General features: G+C 52.8%; 1 protein-coding gene across 5 annotated transcripts in view; it reads left to right on the forward strand.

The window, feature by feature from the left end:
* Window positions 1-3,031: 3,031 nt before the first annotated feature.
* SLC43A2 (solute carrier family 43 member 2) overlaps window positions 3,032-22,159 on the forward strand; it is a 42,417-nt gene continuing 23,289 nt past the window's right edge. For 3 of the 5 annotated variants that reach the window (XM_067714472.1, XM_067714475.1, XM_067714474.1), the window contains exons 1-5: window positions 3,032-3,132; window positions 4,021-4,240; window positions 12,606-12,813; window positions 14,782-14,837; window positions 15,625-15,701. In XM_067714472.1, the coding sequence (XP_067570573.1) occupies window positions 4,081-4,240; window positions 12,606-12,813; window positions 14,782-14,837; window positions 15,625-15,701 (501 nt within the window). In that variant the 5' untranslated portion in view covers window positions 3,032-3,132; window positions 4,021-4,080. Of the gene's footprint in view, window positions 3,133-3,513; window positions 3,634-4,020; window positions 4,241-9,429; window positions 9,553-12,605; window positions 12,814-14,781; window positions 14,838-15,624; window positions 15,702-22,159 lie in introns of those variants that run through there. The other 2 variants (XM_067714473.1, XM_067714476.1) reach the window with 2 other exon arrangements.

Genomic DNA, 22,159 nt, shown 5'->3' on the forward strand with positions numbered 1-22,159 from the left:
AAAAGTTTAAATTTAGACAGGTCTTTTTCTTTTTGACTTCTGGGTTTAATGTCATGCATAATGGAAAGATGGAAAGGCTTTCTCTACCTTAAAATCAGTGAAATAATCTTCTACATTTTCTTTTAGTACTTTAGTGGTTTTATTTCTTTATGAATTTTTAATTGAAGTATAGTTGATGTACAATATAGTGATTCACAATTCTTAAAGGTTATGCTCCATTTATAGTTATTATAAAATATTGGCTACATTCCCTGTGTTGAGCAACATATCCTTGTAGCTTATTTTATACATAATAATTTATTTCTTTATGATTTGCCAGCAGTGCTGGTGTGTTGCCTTTAACACTGCTGACAAAAAGACTGAAAAAAACCCCAAACCCAGAGAATTCCCTGGTGGTCCAGTGGTTAGGACTTTGCACTTACACTGTCCTGGCCCGGGTTCAATCCCTGGTTGGGGAACTAAGATCCCACAGGCCACAGGGCTCGGCCAGAACAAACAAACAAACAAAAACCCAGAATTTCATTCAAATTAGACTTGGATTCAAATCTCAGTTCTGACATACTTGTTTTGTGACTTTGGAAATGTTACTTAAAGCTTGTTTTTTCATCTGAAAAATGCAGATATGGCTATATCCCAGGTTATAGTAGGGATTAAATGACAAAGTATGTAAAGCACCTAGTAAATTTTTGACTCTCAATAAAGGTTCATTATTATTGGCATTACATCATTCTCCCAGCTTTGAATCCTTTGTCCCTAGAAGCTGACACCTTTCTCCTCTTCATTTATTCATGTTTTCATTCAACAAACTCATATTGTGCATCTGCTTTGTGCTTTCTTCTGTATTAAGGGCTGGTTAATACAGAATACAATATAATACAATACAAAGCTGAATAAGACACAGTTCGTGCCTCCAAAGAGTTCATAGTCAATGGGAAAAGGGAGAGACAAACAGATGAACAGATTGTAAAACAAAGCAATCAGTGGACAAAGATAATGGAGAATATCGTGAGTAGTAGTTAGGGAAGGCTTCCTGGAGGAGATGCTGTTCCAGAAGGGACTACGTTTGAGGGTCAGAGGTGAAAGAACAGCACCTGCAGAACTACAAGCAATTCCGTGTGACTGGAACATCTTAAGTCAGCCAGGGTGGGGGAGGAGCCTGTGTAGGTCAGGTTGGAGAACTTGAACTTTATCCTGCAGGACAAATGGTAAAGAGTTCCTGAAGCATTTTAGCAGAGGTCAGATTTACATAGCTCACTGGGATGGAGTGCGGTGAAGAGATGGATTTGAGTGGCTGAGATTGGAACCTGGATGAACAGCAGTTGCAGTCACAGACATACATGGGCAAATTAGATAAGCACTTAGGAGATACGGATTGTCTGGGTGGGGTGGGGTGGGAGGGAGAGGGAGAATAACAGCAGGTACCCAACAAATATTTGTTGAAAAGGTGGTTCACGGTATCTGACTTCAATAGGTAGTGATGCTATTATCTGAAAAAGGATGGGAGGAACAGTTCTGGGGGGTGGGGGTGGAGAAAGTGAACTATTTCAGCGATGTGTTTGAAACAGTTTAGAAATGTGTATGGAACAACTGCCTGGAGACAGCCCTCAGGCAGGCGGCTCTAGGAGGGAGGGAGGGAAAGACTGAAGTTAGTCAAGAGACAGTTACAACCCTGTGAGCGGGTGAGATTAACGGGATAGGTAACCAGCCAGGATCCCCCAAACCCACAATGTCAGGCGTGGTCTGAGCAAAGTTGCCAACGGTGGGTTCACGGCGGCAGGGGGCGCACTCGGACTCAGGGACGTGGAGCAGGAGGCTGCTGGGTCTCCCACAGCCCTGGGATGACAAGGCCAGCTCCCAGAGCGTGCCAGAGAGACCAAGCGGAATCTGCGGGAGACCGAAGGCCCTCCGAAGTTGTTGGCCTAGTGCCTTCGATGGGGGAGATCCTCCAAATGGAGCTGAACCTCCAGGGCCTAGGTTCCATCCCCCTGCCCTGGCAGTTCCTCGGGGCATGTCCAGGTCGCTGATCAGAGCAGGAGCCTGGAGCCCTCCCGACCACGCGCACTTTCCGGGAGACCTGACTTGTGCTTTGCAGTTTGGCGCTGCCCACCGCGTCAACCTGCAGGGAGAGCCCTAACCTGAAGGAGATGTCAGGGAATGGGGAGTAAGGGGGTGGAGGTGGTGCCGGGCAGTGGGAATGGGGTGGTCAACTCCAGCAGGGAGTACCAAGATGACCGGTCTGGGTGAAGGTCCCGGAGGGGACCAAGGAGAGAGGGAACGGGGTGGGGTCGGGGGGTCAGAGTCTGGATGCGGCACCCGAGGAAACAACGTTCTAGGAGGCAGACAAGCCCCAAACTCCCCCTTGGGGACCCCGAGGGACACCTTCCAGGGACCGGGCAGATGGCACCCAGAAATGGGGTCGATGAATCAGGAGAGCAGAGAAGAGGCACACCATGCCTGGATAGAGAGAGGTCAGGGGATCCAGAATGCGCAGACAGCGCCTGGATGAGGGTTACTAGGGGCAGGAGAGCGAGGATTCAGGGCACAAAGCCCAAGACAGACAGGATGGCAGCGTTGCGAGGGGAGGCAATGGAAGTGGCGGGAGCGCGACGACTCATGCGGCGCCAGAGCATCGGGCGTGGTGCCCAAGGCACAGGAGAAGTTGGGGAAGACGAAGCGGGCCGGAGGAGAGCGGAGTGCGGGAGCTAGGCTAGGTGAGCGAGGCGGACCGGCGTGCAACTAGGGAAAGTCCGAGGGAGCCGGAACGCCGAGCAGGGGACCCAATCCAGAGACAGGGCTTCGGGGCGAGGCTCTGGAGAGGCGATGGGGCAATGCCTCTGGGGGTTCCCGGCCCGGCTGTGACTCCAGTTTAAAGCACCAGACCAAAAACACCGCCCAACGCAGGTCCCGGTGCACCCCCAGCTCCCTTGTTTGTCTCCTAGTCCGGCCGGAACCGGCTTCTGCTCGCAGCGGGGCGGGCGGGTGGCTGCTGATTGGATAAAGCCTGTTTCCAGCCCCCACTCAGCCAATCAGCGTGTGGCAGTGTTTTCATCTTGGGGTCGGAATAAAAGGGCTGGAATAAAAGGGGGGCAGAAAAGGCGCCGGCCGGGCCCGACACACAGCAGTAAGAACCGGGTGAGCTGGATCCGGGGGACCTGGGCCCCGGGCTTGGGTGCTGGGGGGCAGAAGGCGCACGAATAAGGGCGTAGGTTGAAGATGTAAAGAAGAGAGGAAAGGAGAAAGGAGAGAGACTGAATGGATGAGGAGCCTCCAGGAAAGAGTTGACGAATCGAGGAGGGAGCTGGGGGATGGAGGGACGGGGGTCCACTTCCATGGAAACGAGCTAATTGCCGAGGAAACGGCCCCCGATGGGGGTCGCGCGAGAGACTCGCGCCGCCGGTTTGAACCGGCTTCTCCTCTCCCATGCGGGGCTCGCGTGGCCGCAGCGCCTAGCGACCTAGACAGCGGCCAATGGCGCGGCAGTTCCTGTGCCGTCAGGCCAATGAGCGGGCCGTGGGCGGGCCGTTCTGGAACTCCGTGCGCTGATCTTGTGGTTCAGGGAGCCCGGTCTGGGAGAGGGTCTCCAGTGCCGGCGGGCGGGCGCCAGTGAGGGCCCTAGGGAGTGGCAGCCCTCAGGTATGCACCTGCCCAGGTATCCGGACCTCAAGCTGCCTCCCTTGCCAACCCCCAGGCTGTGTCAATCCTTCTGGGAGCCAGGACTAAGTCCACGTCCCTGAGCAGGCGTTAGTCCCTTCTTGTTTCCATGCCTCAGTTTCCCTACGAGTGAGCCGAGGGAGAAGTCTCCCTGTCTGGCCGGGGCGGCTCTCCTGGAGCTGCGGGCAGGCGGACGAGCCAGCGGCGGAGAGGGTGGCCCAGGGCACGGGCAGGGCTGGGGCTTCCTTGCTGCGCGCACTTGCCTCCCGGGCCGCAGAGGGGTGACAAGCTCCACGCGCTGCGGCAGCGGCCCGGGTTGGCCGACCCGGCTGCATAGTGCCGGGCGCTGACGCTGAGGTCTGTGCGCAGGCGGCTGCAGAGCCAGAGCCCGAGCCGGAGCCGGGCCGCCGCGCCGCGCCTCGCCTCGCCATGGCGCCCACCCTAGCCACTGCCCATCGGCGCCGCTGGTGGATGGCCTGCACGGCCGTGCTGGAAAACCTCCTCTTCTCGGCAGTCCTCCTGGGCTGGGGCTCGCTGCTCATCATGCTCAAGTCGGAGGGTTTTTACTCCTACCTGTGTACTGAGCCAGGTGAGCCGGGTATTCGGACTCGGGGTGGTTCCTGGAGTAGGGGCTTTGGGAGAGGGGGGGATGGCGGTGTAGACCCAGCCAGCAAGACCGCCTCACTGCGCAGCACCTCCTAGTTAGCAAAAGGCCCATTTGATCCTCACCCACCTCACACACACCCACAGTGTGTGCTGGGTACACATCACTGTCCCTGTTTTGTGACTGAAGAAACTGAGTCTCAGATCTTCTGACTTGTCTGAGGCCGCACAGCTGTAGACTGTAATAGATCCAGAATCCCTAAGTCCAGGGTGTTCTTTCCACCACCTGGGAACATGACTGGACTCCTTTCCTCCCAGTGCCTGGCACATCACTTGCTTTGCAGTAAACATGTTGCTCTCTGACTGTAAGAAAGAGGAACTCCTGACTCAGTAGCTGGGGTGCAGCAGGAGAGAGGAAGTGGCTTGGCCTCCAGCCGGTGGAAGGTTCATCTAGAATCTAGATGTTTTTCTGTCAGGCTATCATGGAGTCTCTGAAGGGCTTTTCCGATACAATTTCTTGTCTATTTTTGCTGCTTTATGATTTTCCAAAGGGCATTTCCTCCCACAGGCTGTGAGAACATCTCAGTGGCCTTCTACCCCCATGGGGGTGGGGGGAGGAGAGAGGTAAGGAAGATATTTATGGAAAGGACACTAGGTCTGTCCTCTCCCTTTGCTACACACTGGTGTTGCTGAATGAAGGCCGAGGATGCTTGTCTACAAGAAATCTAACCCCCACCCCTGTGTTCACACCTGATGACCTTGTGAAAGGATTCTGATTGCTGAAGGTCAGTGGGGTTCAGCCAATCAGTGGGACCCAAGTGCCTCTCACCCACTACCCTGCTACCCACCTTCCTAGGCAACCTTGATAGGAAATGTTTTCCTCTGCTCTCTGTCCCCAGCAGTGACTACCTAAGGGTTGAACTCAGTAATGTCTCTCCCCAGTACTTTTGTCAGCAGCCCCTGCTCAAGTTCCTTTGGATGGAAACAGCCCAAGTCTGACTCCCTGAATCACACCACTGGCATGCCTCTTTTTAAAATTTTTTAAAAATTAATTTATTTATTTTTGGCTGCATTGGGTCTTCGTTGCTGCGTGCCGCTTTCTCTAGTTGCGGCGCGCGGGGGCTACTCTTCCTTGTGGTGCGGGCTTCTCATTGCGGTGGCTTCTCTTGTTGTGGAGCACGGGCTCTAGGCACGTGGGCTTCAGTAGTTGTGGCATGCGGGCTCAGTAGTTGTGGCTCGTGGGCTCTAGAGCGCAGGCTCAGTAGTTGTGGCACAAGGGCTTAGTTGCTCCGCGGCATGTGGGATCATCCCGGACCAGGGCTCGAACCCGTGTCCCCTGCATTGGCAGGTGGATTCTTAACCAGTGCGCTGCCAGGGAAGCCCAGCATGCCTTTTTTTTTCTCTAGAGTTCTAACTTTGAGGGAAGAGAAAGCTTTGGACCAGCTCATGCTGCCTGTCAGCCCGTGTAGAACCCTCCCTGGTCTCCTCCTCTGATCTTCCTAGGAGATTCCTGAGCATTCCAAGTCACTAGGGAAGCTTCAGCTGGGAGAGGTTAAGGACAGGAGAAAGGGAGGGGATGCTGAGCCTGCCTGAGGGCAGAGAGTATATCACTTATAACCTTTAGCCTTTAGCCACTCAGAAATATTTCCTAATAACCTTAGGGTTCTTGGCAGACCTTTTCCCACATCAGCAAGAAATCTCGGGAGATGGGAGAGTCACTCAGACCTTGTTCCTTAAACAAGCTTTCTGCTTTGCCCGAGAGATGTTAGGAGATTGATGACGCTGGAAGGGAACAGATTGGAGTGTTAGGCGCCTCCTCTCCCTCCCTCTCTCCTCTCCTTGTAGTGCATGACCCTTCCTGCTTGCCTCTGATGGATTCTTTCAGGCTGCACAGAGGGGTGAAAAAACACAAGGAAGCATCATCCCCAGATGAAGCTTGTAGCGTCTCATCCAGACTGGAGGACTATTGTAGTCAATTTTTTTTTTTTGACCTACTGTGGTATCAGAAGGTCCGATTCTAGCGTTTTCCCCCCCCACATCGTCCACTGATTTAATTTATTTTATGGTCTTGGCAGCGCTGGGGCTGGTCACTTCATTCCTGCCTCAGCCTTGGCTTCTTCCTTCTTTGAAGTGGGAGGAGTCCCGGAGATTGTGCCGACGTAGTGCTGAGTTGGTGTTTAAGCCCTTGAGAGGCTTGCCTGGTCCCTCCTGTAAACCAAAGTGAAGGTGAAGGGTCAGGATTGTGGGTTGAACATCAACTTCTTATCCCGTGCCTTTGTTCCTGCCTCTGATTTTGGTTTTTCTGACTATCTGGCAAACCCGCTGACCCAGCATCCGTGGCGGGCAGGCCTGCTGATTCCACACAGCTTATCTCTCTGGCCTCCTTGCTCCTTGTTTCTTGGAGTTGGAGTAACCTGTTGCCTTTGGGGGCCAGGAGTCCCTGTGTCTTGCCTGGCTGGGTGTGCCCGGAGGATTTAGGATCAAGATTTCTGCTTAGGCCTAATATTTTCATGTTTGGGGGACGGCTGAAGTGCAGAGAAGCGGTTAGGCCGTTTATTACCTTTATTGACTTCAGCTTGTGAAAAGCTGACCAGCCTACAGCTGACTGAAACGCAAATTTGTCAGCTTTTTGTGGCTTTTAGGACTGATGCTTTGGTTTGTTCTCGAAAGAAAATTTGCCTGAACCTGTTGAAAGGTTCTCAGAACGCTTTCTCGGGACTCCAGCCAGAATCTGGCCACAGACACGGTGTCCGGTTCCAGCATGTCGAGGTGGGAGACAGAAAGAAAGAGCTGGGTTTTCCATTTCCCCTCAGCTCTTTATCCCTGTCTCCCGGACAGTCAGGATGGATGACTGGGGCTGGGGACCTGGGCCTGGCACTTGGCTTTGCCTCCCCACTCCCCGCTGGAATGGACAGGAGACCGACTGGGTTCCCAGCCCCGGCTTTTCCAGAACTGTGTCCTTTTGGCCGCCGGATGGCCGCTGTCACCACCCACGCCCAAACTCTTTCTTCATTTCCTCTGTCAACCGGTGGCCCACTTCGACAGGGTCAGCCCAGGGGCCTGGTGCTATCTGGTGTATCTGACCTATACATGCAGTAAACATTTTCCGAGGGGCTCTGCTGGGCGCAGAGCAGTCCGGGCCCTCAGGGAGTCTGTAGTCTGCCAGCATCTAAGAGTCATCACACATAGGCCTACATGCTTCCAAGTGGTGGTCCGACCCCAGCAGAGAGCAGGGTGCCGGGGTGAGAGCCACCATGGGGATCTGGTTCAACTTGGGTGGGTGGGGGGGCTCTGTGATATTTAGGCAGAAGCGTGGAGGGCCACAGGGGTGACTCAGGAGAGGAGCGGGCAGTGAGCCTCCGGGGTAAGCTGTGTTTTGAAAGAGAGGAGAGAAATGACAGGCGGGCAGGAGATTACTGGAGATCTGGAAAGGGGCCAGGGCCTGCAGGCCCCTGGGGAGACTGGATTTTATTCTCAAGGCAGGAAGAAGCCCCTGAGGCAGAAGAGATGGTCAGATTCACCTGTTAGCCTCTCATGAATTGTTGAGAGCTTGCCACACGCCAGGTGCTGGGTGGGGTGGGGGTCCTGAAGGTGGGAGACGTGGCCTCTGCCCGAGGAAGCCACGGTCCAGCCCAGCCATGGACCCCAAGGCAGACCCCAGTTCTGTGCTCTTGACCACCGCAGTTACTCTGCTTGTGGTGGCCGGGGGGTGGCACCCCTCACTGAAACAAAGCAGGAAGCTGGCCCCCAGGACCCTGAGAGAGCAGGGCCAGGCCCGGTCCCCACCAGGCCGGACCGAGGCTGCAGATGTGGACAGGAGATGGTCCGTGCCACTTGACGGCCCTCCCTTTTTATGGTCTCCTCCCACCCTCAAAGGCCACTGGTGGTAGCTTTTGAAAACCCATCGTTTCACATTGTGTGTGTGTGTGTGTGTGTGTGTGGCCACGCCGCGTGGCATATGCGGGATCTTAGTTCCCTGACCGGGGATCGAACCCATGCCGCCTGCAGTGGAAGCTTGGGGAGTATTAACCACTGGACCACCAGGGAAGTCCTTTCACTTTTTTGCTGCGAATAGGACTGTTTACACTCTCTCCCCCCAGTTTATTTTGGATTTTTTTTTTTTAACTCGGTACTTGGGGATCCAGGTTGGGCCCTCCAGCCTCGGGACGTGTCACAAAGGAGCTGGTGCCCTTGGCCCTCCCCACCCACCCTGCCTGCCTCCTTTCCATGACCTAATTTCCCTCCTCCACATCTGCTGGCCCTCCCTGGCTTCTTGGTGTCCCATTAAGGTCCTGTCCAGCTTGGTTGGCTTTCAGGGACCTCGTGGGAGCATCTTGGGGGCAGTCCCATTCTCACCAGGTGACATTAGGGGCCACCTGGCATTGCCCCGACACTGATAGCCTTGTGCGTCTTTCTTCCCTCAGCATCTTCTTTCTGCAATGCCTCTAACCCAGGTGGTACAGCGTCAGCACAGCCTGAAGGTTAAAAGCAGGAGCTTTGAGGTCCGACCACCTGGATTCAAGTCCAGCTTCCCCATATACTGTCTATGAGACCTCGGGGAAGCAACTTATCTGCTCTGACACTCCTGGTATCTGGATGTGGAACATGGGGTGAGGGTGGGATGGCGCTCGGTGAGACAGGAACCACTAGCGCAGAGCACAGTGGCCAGCGCACGCCGGCACTCTGCCATCACAACGCGGGGGCTGGGCCCTGGCCTACCCGGCATGGTCCTCTGACTGTGTCCTGCCTCGTTTGCTGTGTCTGAGGCTGACCTCTTACCTACATACCCCCTGCCAGACTGAGATGCTGCTTCCTGTTGCCGGATAGACTAAGGATTTGAGAGAGACAGGAGATCCTGGGGCAGAGACCACAGCAGGGCGTCCAGAGGCCTGCACTCTGGGGGTTGGGGGCACAGCTCGGGTTTGCAGAGGCCTGCAACCCGGTGCCCCTTGCTCCCTTGAGCATCGTACGGTCAGCTCTTCTGGTTTGTTTCCCTGGGGTCAGGGGAGCCCCCTCCTTGATCCAGGGAGGTTAGGGGAGCCTCAGGGGGACCACAGCACCCTCTTTTCTCCCTTGCTTTCTCTGTAAGGATTTCGTGTGTGAGTTCTGTGAGTGAGGCCGAACAGGGCAGGCATTGTTCTCTCTTCCCTGCCCCGGGTCTCCCCCTAAGCAGCCTTACGCCTGTTCTCTGCACACTCCGGACACGCCAGTTCCTTGCCTGTCTTCTTGGTTCACCTTCCCTGGCTGGGCTGGGCCGGAACGGGCCACTCTGGCCGCATCTGTAATAAGCCGGCGCAGGTGAGGCACAGAGCAGCCTGGACCGGGGTGAGGGCTGAGGTCTAGGCTGGGAGCAGAGGGGCACCCCAGGGGCTTGGCGCTTCCTGTGTGCTTATCTGTTTGGGTCTGTCTGGCCCACAGTGGCCCAGGTGGGAGCAGAGCGGAAGCAGCCTGGGTGTGACTGTGTTTGGGCATTACTGGATCTGCGATAATTCGTGTGGACTGTTTACTGCCAACAAAGCTTCGGGCTCACAGAAGGTTTAGTGCCCTCTGGGGCGAGGGGCACTCTCGCGCTGCTCCCTGGGCCGATGAGAGGCCCCCCGGGCGCCTCCACCCCCAGCTCATTTGTTGCTGGACATCACTGCCGGGAGCTAGGAGGGCAGAGGGCCAGGTGGCCCCGTTGGCAGGGATTTAAGAGAAGGTTGGTGGCCAAAAGTGTAAGGTCCCTGCTTCTGTTATAGCGGCTCTAGGATGAAAGATGGGAGAGACAGATTCCCTTCCCTCCACTCTAACTTCTCTCCCCCTGAGCCCCCCTGTCTAGTTACAGGGTGACCAGATCTCTAAACAATTCAAGATGTTTTCGTCCCCATCTTCACTTAGAGCAAATCAGGGAGTCTGCCTTGCATATGTATGTTGCCTTGGGATCTCATCTTCTCTCTCTCTCGGGGAGTACAGTCATGGATTTAGGTCCAGCTGTGGTTCCTCTCTGGGGAAGCTGGGAGCAGAACACCCTTTCCTCAGATCCCGTGCTGCCTCGCTTCCTCTGCTCCCCATCCGATCATGGCTCCCTGCTTGTAGCAGCAGATCCCACAGCGCTCCCAGCCCGGAGTGATTTCGCGTCCTCTAGCGCTCTCACAAGCCAGCGATCCCAGGCCTGGGGGTGCCCCCTTCCCCCCCATCCACTCTGTCGCACCTCTTTGGTTTGCTTGCACCTGCACACCGACCTGGAGGTGGCCGTTGCTTTGCGGACACCCTGTCCTCCCGCTTTACATTCCAGTTCCTGTTGCTGCTGGCAGAGCTGACACCCGAAACCAGTGCCAACAGCAGCTCTGCTTTTCCAGAAGCGGCCTCGCTGTGGACAAGCAGCTCAGGCCTGCTGGCTAAGGCAGTGTGTGTGACAGTTCTGAGCTGGATCCTAATGGACTCAGATGACCCTGTGTGTCATGTGTTTTGGCTGCCAGCACGGTGGGGCATCTTTTGGAAAGCTGAGAGAAAGTGGTGGGGGGCGCTGAGGGTCTGGCTTGTTAGGTTTTGTGTCTTTGGCTTCGGGAGGTTAACATTGGGGCTATAATCTCCTTCGATCCCCTCTGTCTTCAAGGTGGTTCCATGTGTCCTGTTTCATTTCTTCTCTCTTGATCCTTTTGGCCAATGTGATCTGATGCCACTGTTTTCATTCATTCAGTAAACAACTACTGTGTACCAGGACCAAGGGGAGGTGCTGGAGACACAGGTGACTAGAACACAGTCCCTGTCCTTCAGGCCCCCCAGCCCAGGGGGAGACTAGATATGAATTCATGCTGTGGATGAATGGTCAGTTACAGAACTCTGCTCCCAGTTAGTGTGTCCAGCTGTGCTGCCAGCCATTACCCCCATTCCGAGCCAACGAGACGAGTAGTAATAGTAGTAATAACAACTTTTAGCTATTGTTTATTGAGCATTTTCTATGCCTGTGTGAGCTCTAGAATGTTATCTGGATTTCTCTTTTATCTTCCTCAAAACTCTAGAAAGGTAGATGATTTTTTATATTATGCCCATTTTACAGATAAAGAAACTGAGGTAGAGATGAAATCACTTCTCCAAGGTTATACAAATAGGAAGTGGAGGAACCAAAATTGGAACCCAGAGGCCAGGTCCCTGCACCCCACCCTCAACGTGCCCCCTGCAGGGCCTGTTGGTCAGAGGCTGGCATATAGCATGATTCACCCAAGGTGCATCTTTTCCCGTAACCTTGGGTCACACCCGAGAGAGCCCCGGGCAGGCCTTGCACACGTCAGATTTATAACCCTGGTGCCAGGGGGGCCGCATTCAGGAGGCACGCAGTTATCTGAAGAGAGGTATTTCCTTGAGCCTCCCAGCGCGACCTCACCTCTCATCAGAGGCTGCTCCTCCCTCTGCGGGATTAGTCAGCATCTCTTAACTAGCAGTTCCCAAGATGAGAGGGTTCCTCCGCCACATGGCGGCCTATCCTCTACCCTCCCACCCTCCGCTGCTGCAGCACTTTTTCCTCCGTCTTTTCGTTGTCTTGGTGCCAGGTGGACTTTGGAGGGTATCGTTAAGGACTGGGATTACAGCACAGGCGTGGCCACAGGGGACAGTGACATCATGACCCCAGCGAGAAGAAGAAAGGTGCACTTCGACAAGTGAAAGCAAATTGGGACTTTTCTTTTTTTTAACGAAACAAAACAAAAACCCTTCCCAAGGGCTTCCATGACACAGTGTATGTGGTGGTTGATGCTGTGAGAACATCGGGGAGGATTGAGCACAGGGGCTGTGTGTTTGAGAAACCTGCCGTACTGGGCAGTAAAGGAGGCCTACTCACCCCTCCCCTCGGTTGACCAAGGGCAGCGCAGTGAGACCAGCAGCTTGTCCTTCCCAGGTGGTCTAGGGTCGGCCTCCTGTATACTGGCTGCAGACTGTTTCCATGGACGGAGCTGCAGAGAAGGTTCTAGCCAGCCTGGGGTCCCACTCACAGCCCGGGCTGGGTCCCGAGGCCTACTCTTCTAGGTGTCGGTTACTCTAGAATGGGAATCCCAACCTGGGGCTCGTGGGTGCTGCCGGGGATGCCTGAAGGCCCTGAAACTGTGGGCAAGACTTTGCGCATTTTCTAAAGAGCAGGAGTGGAGCTTCCTTTATTGGATTCTCGAAAGCATCTGTGACCCCCACATAGGAGTGAGGAATCTCTGCATTATCGCTCCAGTGAGCTTGGGCCAGACAGACATGCCAGCCTGCTGGGGGGCAGCCAGATTCAGCCCTGGCATTCCCAGTGGGCTGACTCCGGGTGGGCACCCGCCCCTCTGATCTTTGGAGATCGCTGCCACGACCCTGTGGTCAGGTTTCCCTCCCTCTACACACAGAGAATGTCACCAATGGCACAGTGGGGGGCACAGCAGAGCCGGAGCACGAGGAGGTGAGCCGAATGAATGGCTGGCTCAGCTGCAAGGCCCAGGATGAGATGCTAAACTTGGCCTTCACCGTGGGCTCCTTCCTGCTCAGTGCCATCACCCTGCCTCTGGGCATCGTCATGGACAAGTACGGCCCAAGGAAGCTCAGGCTGCTGGGCAGGTCAGTTCTAGGGGTGGGGGTGGGCAGGTGGGATCCCTGGGCTGAGATTCCCCACTGTGGGTAATCCTGGTACCTGCTCTCAGGTGCACTGTGGAGCTCCCTAAATGCCTGCCCAGGACGGGCTTCCTACCCCACGTGCAACCAAATCAATAGCTACTGTGACCCTTGCATTGTGCCGATCTGCATGAATGTCACAGGACTCAGGCCTGCCTGGGCGGGCCTGGAATCGCTTGTCATTAAGAACACTGGTTTTTGGGGCTTCCCTAGTGGCGCGGTGGTTGAGAGTCCGCCTGCCGATGCAGGGGACGCGGGTTCGTGCCCCGGTCCGGGAAGATCCCACATGCCGCGGAGCGGCTGGGCCCGTGAGCCATGGCCGCTGAGCCTGCGCGGTCCAGAGCCTGTGCTCCGCAACGGGAGAGGCCACAGCAGTGAGAGGCCCGCGTACTGCAAAACAGACAAACAAAAAAAGAATGATATATGTGTATATCATTGACAACTCTATGTGCTTATATTAGAGGTATGTATTCAAACTCTTTCATCTCATGGAGGTGTAAGGTCAGAAAGACTGGAAACCAGTGTTCTTTTTTTTTTTTTTTTTGCGGTATGCGGGCCTCTCACGTTGCGGAGCGCAGGCTCAGCGGCCATGGCTCGCGGGCCCAGCCGCTCCGCGGCATGTGGGATCTTCCCGGACCGGGGCACAAACCCACGTCCCCCGCATGGGCAGGCGGACTCTCAACCACTGCGCCACCAGGGAAGCCCCCATGTATATCATTCTTAATGTTCTATGTGCTTTATTTTTTTCTTCCAATTCAGTTGAGGTAGTAATTGATGTACAGCCTTGTATAAGACTGAGGTGCAGCATAATGATCAGACTCACATACCTCATGAAATGATGACCGCAGTAAGTTCAGGGAACATCCATCATCTCATATGGTGTTTTATGTGCCTTATGATACATATACAAAAAATACAAATTAAAGTGGCTGAGATTTAAAATTATAACATTTCTAAAATTATAAAATTGTAAAATAGTATTTCCCTACCTCTGGTACCTTAGTGGGTCATCTTATGTACCTCCTGGGATGTGTTCCTGGGCTGTAAAGCTCCAGATTGCCAGTCTCAGGGTCAGTCCACCAAGCAGCTGGCCCTCTCTGGCCAAGGTACTCCCCAAGCCAGTCCCATTGGAAATGAGCATCGTGCAGGGCAGTGGTGTGCAATGAGCGAGGCCTGTAGGCCTGAAGGAAATGCGTGGGGGACCAGTTTCATTCATTCTTTGGAGCTTAAGCAGACTTGGTCCCAGGTTAGAGCCAGGCAGAGGGGATTTGGAAGCTGCCATTCATCGCCCCTTGCCCGGTGGGGTTCTGTCCATCCCCTTTTGCTGAGCGGGCATGGGAGCCTGGGGAGTGGATTGTGTCCTCTCTCGCTTCACAGCCTTGGCCCTCTCCAGTCTGGGGAATGGAGGGGGCAGTGCAGCGGGGTGTTTACCAGACCTGGCTTTGGGGCTTGAATTCCAGCTTAGCCACCTGCTAGCTAGGAGACTTTGGAGAATTTAGTTTTTGTGTTTGTTTTTTTCCAAGTATTTGAATACCTGTTTTTTAAAAAATTTATTTTATTGAAGTATAGTTCATTTACAATGTTGTGCTAATTTCTACTGTACTGTACAGCAAACCGATTCAGTTATACATATATATACATTCTTTTTCATATTCTTTTCCATTATGGTTTATCACAGGATATTGAATATAGTTCCCTGTGCTGTATAGTAGGACCTCGTTGTCTTGTTTTTGTTTTTCGAGTTTTATTTTTCTCATCAGTGAAATGGAGCCAGTTATACTCTGTAGAATTGTTAAATTAAATGAAAGAATGTACGTAAATTTTCTGAAAGCATCTGGCACATAACCAATACCTCCAAATAAGCAATATTAACAATAACAGTAATAACAGTGTACTGTTTCTGTTTCTTTTTAGTGCCTGCTTTGCTGTCTCCTGCTTGTTGATTGCATATGGAGCAAGTAACCCAAACTGTGAGTAAGCTTTTCCTCTACCCTTTTGTCAGGGACCGGGGAGAGAGTGCCCAGAGGTGCCTGTAGGCCCACCTGCTCTAGAAAGCTGGGCCAGGCCTGCTGCTCACTGCTCACATTAGAGGGACATCTGTTAGGCCTTTACCCAGTGACTTATCTCTGATGGGTGGCTGGGTAACCAAATAATGGCCCCAGACAGAGGTCTGAGAGAAGCTCCCAGGGGGTGAGAAACACCCGTCTCATTGCCAAGCCAGGCCAGTCCCCCATGGCCTCACTGATGCCAACTGGAGAACTAGGCCAGCTGCAGGGGTGTGTGTGGAGGTCATGAGCTGAGCCCCTTGGGGCAGCCCAGGCCAGCACTTTAAAAATAACTTAGAAGCTGCCTGGTCCCTAACCCTGTTCAGGTGGAACTGATGCTGCAGGGACTTTTAGAACAAACACCAAAATAGGATTTGAGTTTCACCCAAATCTTATCCAGGCTCCTCTCCTGATTCTTGGGTACCTGTACTTTGGGTTTCAGTGAAGCAGCTTCTCTAGGCCTCTCCCTTGCTGCTAAGGTTAGTGGAGAAAGGAGGACGGGGGTGCAGCTTTTGCAAGAGCCCAAGCTCCGTAAAATAGGCGAGAGGAGGATGAGGCAGAGGCTGGGCCAGCTCCCCAGGTGTCCGGCACTAACGCCTGATGGCTTGTCAGGCGCTCAGCTGCGTTTGTTCGGGGCCAGCTCCTTACCCAGCACTGGTCCCTGAAGCTCAGCCGTGGTTCCCCGCTTAGGAGCTTTTCTGCTTCATTCCAGCTCTCTCCGTGCTCATCTTCATCGCCCTGGCTCTGAATGGCTTTGGTGGGATGTGCATGACATTCACCTCATTAACAGTAAGTACCAATTTTTTTAGGAAGATCTCTAGTTCGGTCATCTTCTTGTGAATCTGAGGCAGCTTTTATTGTCTTTGATTTCCTTGCTTTCCGTTTGCCTGCCTCTGCCTGGGTATCCCAAGCGGTAGAGGGTCATCGGTGGTGAGGCTGTGGCAGCAAAGCCAGCTTCGGCCTCCCAAGCTGGGGAGGTCCTGCAGGCAGAAAGGAAGGCAGCAGAGCGGGACTCGCGGAGTGGCCGGTCCCCTGCCTCCGGACCATGACTGAGGTGCTGAGGGAGCCATGTGCCTAGAGAAGGCGGGACCCGGGAGAAAAAACCTGCCACCTGCTTTCTTTTCTCATATTTTCTGTGGCAAGAGATTTCTTGCTAACAGTGCAACCTTAAAACACACCTCTCTTGGAATCACCCTGCCCCTAACTGTTGCTTTGTTCAGAACTGAATGAAAAACTCTGGGGAACACATAGGCTGCCTCTCTGCTGGGTTTTCTAAATGCTGGGGCACAGAGAGCCCTTCTGGGCACAGGGAGCCCTTCTGGGGAGGGTTTCTATGGTAGCACCAGAACGCCACAGAATGTGCTTCTTTTGGAAATGGGAGAGGCTGCAGGAAGGTCTGGGTTAAAAGAAAGTCAAAGGAGGAGGAAGAAGGGAGCTGTGTGCAGGCTCACCTGGTCAGGCAGGTGTGCCTTTCAGAGCTGGCCATTGGGAAAGAAGTGAGAATGCTAGGCTTTCAGAGAGATTTCTCTGTCCAACAGGAAGGTGTGGACCATCTCAGTTTCCCGTTGAGAAAGTATTTATGAAACAATACCTCCCATCACTATTTATTTGCAGTGCATTCACTTCTGCTTTCTCTTTCCACTAATGAGTCAGGAGTCATGCTTTTGAAGGGCCCTCGTTTAGCTTTGAGGGAGCTCTGGGGACTTGCTGGTCTTCTTGTAAGGAGCTTGAAGAGTTACCGACATCTCTTTGACCCCTTCCTACAGGCTGTGAGCCAGAGGCCAGGCCTGGCCCAGTGCCTCTTCTGTTCACCCTTCCTGCGTTTTGCTGTGTTAACTTTGACCCAGTGGGAAGGATGAAGTGCCTGGGTCTGGGTCCATGGAAATGGAACACTCGGTGGGGTCTGTGTTAGGTGAGAGAGGCTCGGCCCAGGACCACATATGTGCTGTGCTCGGGGAGTGGGGGACACACACGTATCTGGGAACTCTGGTTGCCTTGCCCCTGGTGGTGTGAAGGAGATTGACTTTGTACTCTTTTGTACATTTTTATTTATTTATTTTTTTAAAGCTACTATTTCTTTTCTTTTTAATTTTTTTGAGGGAACATTTATTTATTTATTGGCTGCGTTGGGTCTTCGTTGCTGCGCGCGGGCTTTCTCTAGTTGAGGCGAGCGGGGGCTACTCTTTGTTGTGGTGTGTGGGCTTCTCATCAAGGTGGCTTCTCTTGTTGTGGAGCATGGGCTCTAGGCGCACAGGCTGCAGTAGTTGCAGCACGTGGGCTCAGTAGTTGTGGTGCACGGGCTTAGTTGCTCTGCGGCATGTGGGATCTTCCTGGACCAGGGGTCAAACCCATGTCCCCTGCGTTGGCAGCCGGATTCTTAACTACTGCGCCACCAGGGAAGTCCCTATTTTTATTTTTTTAACCAGGTAGATTTATAAAAAATGGATATATCTCCTTCCTTCTCAAATTCCCAGGGGAAAACAAATGTTGAAACTGTAAGACATATGTTAGAACTGTCAAACGTACACAGATTCCACTAAGTTGTATAAATTGTGAAGCAGGAGCCGTGGTTCTGTTTGTTTTTTGATAGTGTGAACACGACCACCTCTTTCATCAAAATGAAAAATAAAAATCTGGCATCACCCCCGTTATTTGAGCCACACGATGCCTATGTGATGGCAGCTCTGAATTTCGGGGTAGAAGAAAGAGATGGTCCTTGAGGAGTTTACGCTCTGAAATACAGAAAGCTGCTTTATTGTAATAAAGCCTAAGACAAATAGATAAGAACCACCACACCACGAATCCCCTTTAAGAAAGTCTTTAACGGGAATAAAGATGCAGACCTACTAGAGAATGGACTTGAGGATACGGGGAGGGGGAAGGGTAAGCTGGGACAAAGCAAGAGAGAGGCATGGACATATACACTGCCAAATGTAAAATAGATAGCTAGTGGGAAGCAGCCACATAGCACAGGGAGATCAGCTCGGTGCTTTGTGTCCCCCTAGAGGGGTGGGATAGGGAGGGTGGGAAGGAGGGAGACGCAGAGGGAGGAGATACGGGGATGTATGTATATGTGTAACTGATTCACTTTGTTACAAAGCAGAAACTAACACACCATTGTAAAGCAATTATACTCCAATAAAGATGTTAAAAAAAAAAAAAGAAGACAGTCTTTAAAATGAGTTCATAGTTATTGTCCAAGAAACCTTTAGGGGAGGCTAGTAGGCTCATAAGGATTCTTTTTCTTTTCTTTTCTTTTTTACGATTATAAAACAAAAAGTAAGACGTCACTATTTTGGAAATATAAAACGTGGACTGTAAAATCCTATAAGCCTAACTTCATCAGTTTAGAATGTAACTCTCCATTATGAAAAAAAATAAGAAAATCTGGATATACTAATGTTGCTCTTTTTAAAAGAAATACTGTTACAACTTGCCTTTTTCACTTAACAGTGTATCTTTTACGTCTTTTCCTGCCAGTCCTTAGAAATCTACCTTATTATTTTAAACTATGGAGATTGGCCTCATTATTAAACAGTTCCATGTTATTCTATAATACAGATGTGCCATGCTTTATGTAACCAGCTTCCTGCTAATGGACTTTTGGGTTGGTTTCCAATTTTTCTGATTTATGATGCTGCCGAAGTAAACATCCCTGTACATGTATTTCTGTAAAATAAATTCCTAGAAGTGGGATTGCTGGGCCCCAGGATCAGCATGTGTTAAATTTTAATATAGATTGTCAGATGGTCTTCCCAAAAGTTTATACACAGATGCTAGCCTTCCAGAATGTCTGAGAGGTTTTCCTCCACACCCCTTCCGATACCCTGTCATTAATCTTGCAAACATTTGCCGGTCTAATCTGGTGAAAACTGATATACTATGATTTAAAATTTTTTTCCTTGTTAGTGAGATGGAGCATCTTTTCACCTCTTTTTTGTGATCATTTGTATTTCTTCTGTGACTGCTTCTTTGTGTCATTTGTCTTTTTTTACAGGGTTGTTTCTCTCTTTTGTGTGTGTTTTTGAGCACTCTCTCACATACAAAAAAATTAGTTCTGTTTCTGAGTGAGCAAGGGGTCTTACCCTAGGTTTTTGTTTGTTTGTTTGTTTGTTTGTTTGTTTGCGGTACGCGGGCCTCTCACTGTTGTGGCCTCTCCCGTTGTGGAGCACAGGCTCCGGACGCGCAGGCTCAGCGGCCATGGCTCACGGGCCCAGCCGCTCCGCGGCATGTGGGATCCTCCCGGACCGGGGCATGAACCCGCGTCCCCTGCATCGGCAGGCGGACTCTCAACCACTGCGCCACCAGGGAAGCCCTACCCTAGGATTTTTTAGGCCTCTAGGCGGTCCATGAATAAGCTTCAGGAGGGCTGGGCACTCCCTTGAGATTCTCAGCAAGCAAGCACATTGTGTGTGTGTGTGTCTGCATGGGCACACACATGCCCTGCAGGTGCATTTTTCTAGAGGAGGGTCTGTTGCTTTCATCAGCCTCTAGTAGGTCTGTGTGAAGCCAAACGCACTGCAGCAGGAGTGTTCCTGCTAGCTCTTGGCTCTCCCAGAGGGAGGTAAAGACTGCACAGGCCAGATAGTGACCAGGCAAGAAAGCCATCTAATCATCACCTGCAGCATTTGGTTAGCAGGCGTCTGTTTAAGGGAGGTTGGTGGCTTGTCCTCTAAGGTCCCCATTCTTGGATCTAGAGCAGAGGTCAGCAAGCTGCAGCCCCCAGGACACACCCAGACCACTGCAGGTTTCTGTAAACAAAGTTTTACTGGCACAGAGCCGCTCCCACTTGTTTCTTTTGTGCTGTGGCAGCAGAGTGAAGTCTTTTACAGAGACCACATGGCCTGCAAAAGCTAAAATAGTTAATCTCTGTCCCTTTACAGAAGAAGTCCAACAACCTTTGGTCTAGAGGCACCAAGAAGCTGCTCAGTCACAATTCCCTGTTGGAAAGCAGGGGTGACACCCACCCCCAGCCCCTGCTCACTCCCCTTCTAGTTTCATGGCCCAACTCCCTAAGCACCATTTTTTGTTTGTTTTTTTTTGCAGTACGCGGGGCTCTCACTGTTGTGGTCTCTCCCGTTGCGGAGCACAGGCTCTGGACACGCAGGCTCAGCGGCCATGGCTCACGGGCCCAGCCACTCCGCGGCATGTGGGATCTTCCCGGTCCGGGGCACGAACCCATGTCCCCTGCATCGGCAGGCGGACTCTCAACCACTGTGCCACCAGGGAAGCCCCAGCACCTTTTTTTTAAGGTTTTTTTTTTTTTTTGATTTATTTGTTTTTGGCTGCGTTGGGTCTTTGTTGCTGTGCGCGGGCTTTCTCTAATTGTGGTGAGTGGGAGCTACTCTTCTTTGCGGTGTGCAGGCTTCTCATTGTGGTGGCTTCTCTTGTTGCAGAGCACAGGCTCTAGGCACCCGGGCTTCAGTAGTTGTGGCTCGTGGGCTCTGGAGCGCAGGCTCAGTAGTTGTGGCGCATGGACTTAGTTGCTCCGCGGCATGTGGGATCTTCCTGGATCAGGGCTCGAACCTGTGTCCCCTTCATTGGCAAGCAGATTCTTAATCACTGCGCCACCAGGGAAGCCCCCTAAGCACTTTTTATGTCATCTGTTTCCTCCTCCCCATGCTGCCCCTGGCCTGAGGGACCTCCTTGGGCGTTCCTCTGTCCTGTGAGGCCTCAGATAAGGAGCCTCTCCGGAACAGACCCCGAAAGGGGAATGAGAAGCAGGTCAGTGAGGGCAGGGCTGGAGCTCTTGGGCAATGTTCCTGGGCTGGCCGAGGCTTCTGCTGAGCAGAGCTGAATCTCGTTCTGACACAGCCCAGGCCTTTGAGAAAGCAGAACTGTCAGGATCGGCTCCCGGAGACGCCGAGCTAGCAGCACAACGGTACTTTCTGTTTGGGTCTCCCACCCATGTTCTAATTGGGGGGACAAAGGAGTCTTCAGGGTCGCCTTTAGGAGCTTCCTAAATCAAACCTCCTACAGCAGCTCTGGGTCCATGGGTAATCACTCCGTAATAACCTGGGAATCTGGGGGGAATGTTGCCAGGGAAATCTTAATTGGGGGACTTTCTGAGTCCCAAGGGGTTTTGTGTTGCATGGGCTGTGGTATAAATAAAGATGACCAGAGACAGTGAGCTGCTACCCCCATTGGTGGAGAGGGGGCCCCAAGATGGCAGAATGCCTTTCCCCACAGGCCTGTAGACCTCCCTACAGAGCCGGAGAGGTGTGCACTCATAGGTGATCCCATCCCCTAGGGCAGAGACTGGATCCCATGCCAGGTGGGCTGCTTAATGGCTAGAACTGGCTTTCCCAGGTCCCTGCCGCAGAGGGCCCCGGGCAATGCGACACCCTCAGAGGAGGAGGGTGCGGGTCATTGGTGGTGCAGGGCACACCCCGAGGTGCCGAGCCTCAGCCTCCCCTCTGGACATCTGGACAGCACACTCTGGTCTGTTTGCTCAAGGCCTCGCATTTGCTCAGGTCTTTAACTCGCTTCATTGGCTCGAGGAAAACACCAGCCGGTGGCGGAGGCGGCGTCTCTGGGCCGCCATCCGACGATCCGGGGCCAGGGTTGCTTAGAGATGGGAACAGATGCCGCCAGTGTTGTGAGCATGTCATTTCCACTTCATTCCTCTGACCCCTGTCAGTGTGGGTGAGATGGGGAGTTCTGAGCTGAAACCCTCCCAGAAAAGTGATGACAAAATGTTGCCAGGCTCCTTAATGAAAAATTTCTCTGTGGGCTTTCCCTATTTGATTTATTGAAGTCTTACTTTGAACCTGAGGAAGAAGTGATCCCACGGGAGTTGGGGTCTGGGTGTGAAGAGAAACAAATATCCCTCTTCAAACACCTGAGAGAAGGGGAGGGAGAGGATTCTGGGTACAGCAGTGAAGCAAATGCCCCCTGGGGGTGTGTGTGGGAGTTTAGCATTCCTGCTCAGGCCAGGAGAGGGTCCCCAAGGCATCCTACGTGCCCCAGGTGCCAGGTGAGCAGGACCCTCCCAGTGCCCAGAGCCAGCTCTGCCTCTGGGTTTCTGTTCTGAGCCTTGAGAACCCAAAGCAGTCAGCTGATCACCATTGGCTTGGGAAAAATTCACCCGTCAGAGTGCACCACATTCCGAAGTTGCCCCAGCACGTGACTCGTTCAGGGGTGGACAGAACGTGTAGTGGGGACATCGGGGACGGACCTGGCTGGGAAAGCGGATGAGGTGACTGGGGTGTGGAGCCCCTCCGCCTCACCCCTTCGGCAGTGGAGCG

Source organism: Pseudorca crassidens, chromosome 19 (assembly GCF_039906515.1).
Source record: "Pseudorca crassidens isolate mPseCra1 chromosome 19, mPseCra1.hap1, whole genome shotgun sequence".
Classification (NCBI taxonomy): domain Eukaryota; kingdom Metazoa; phylum Chordata; class Mammalia; order Artiodactyla; family Delphinidae; genus Pseudorca; species Pseudorca crassidens.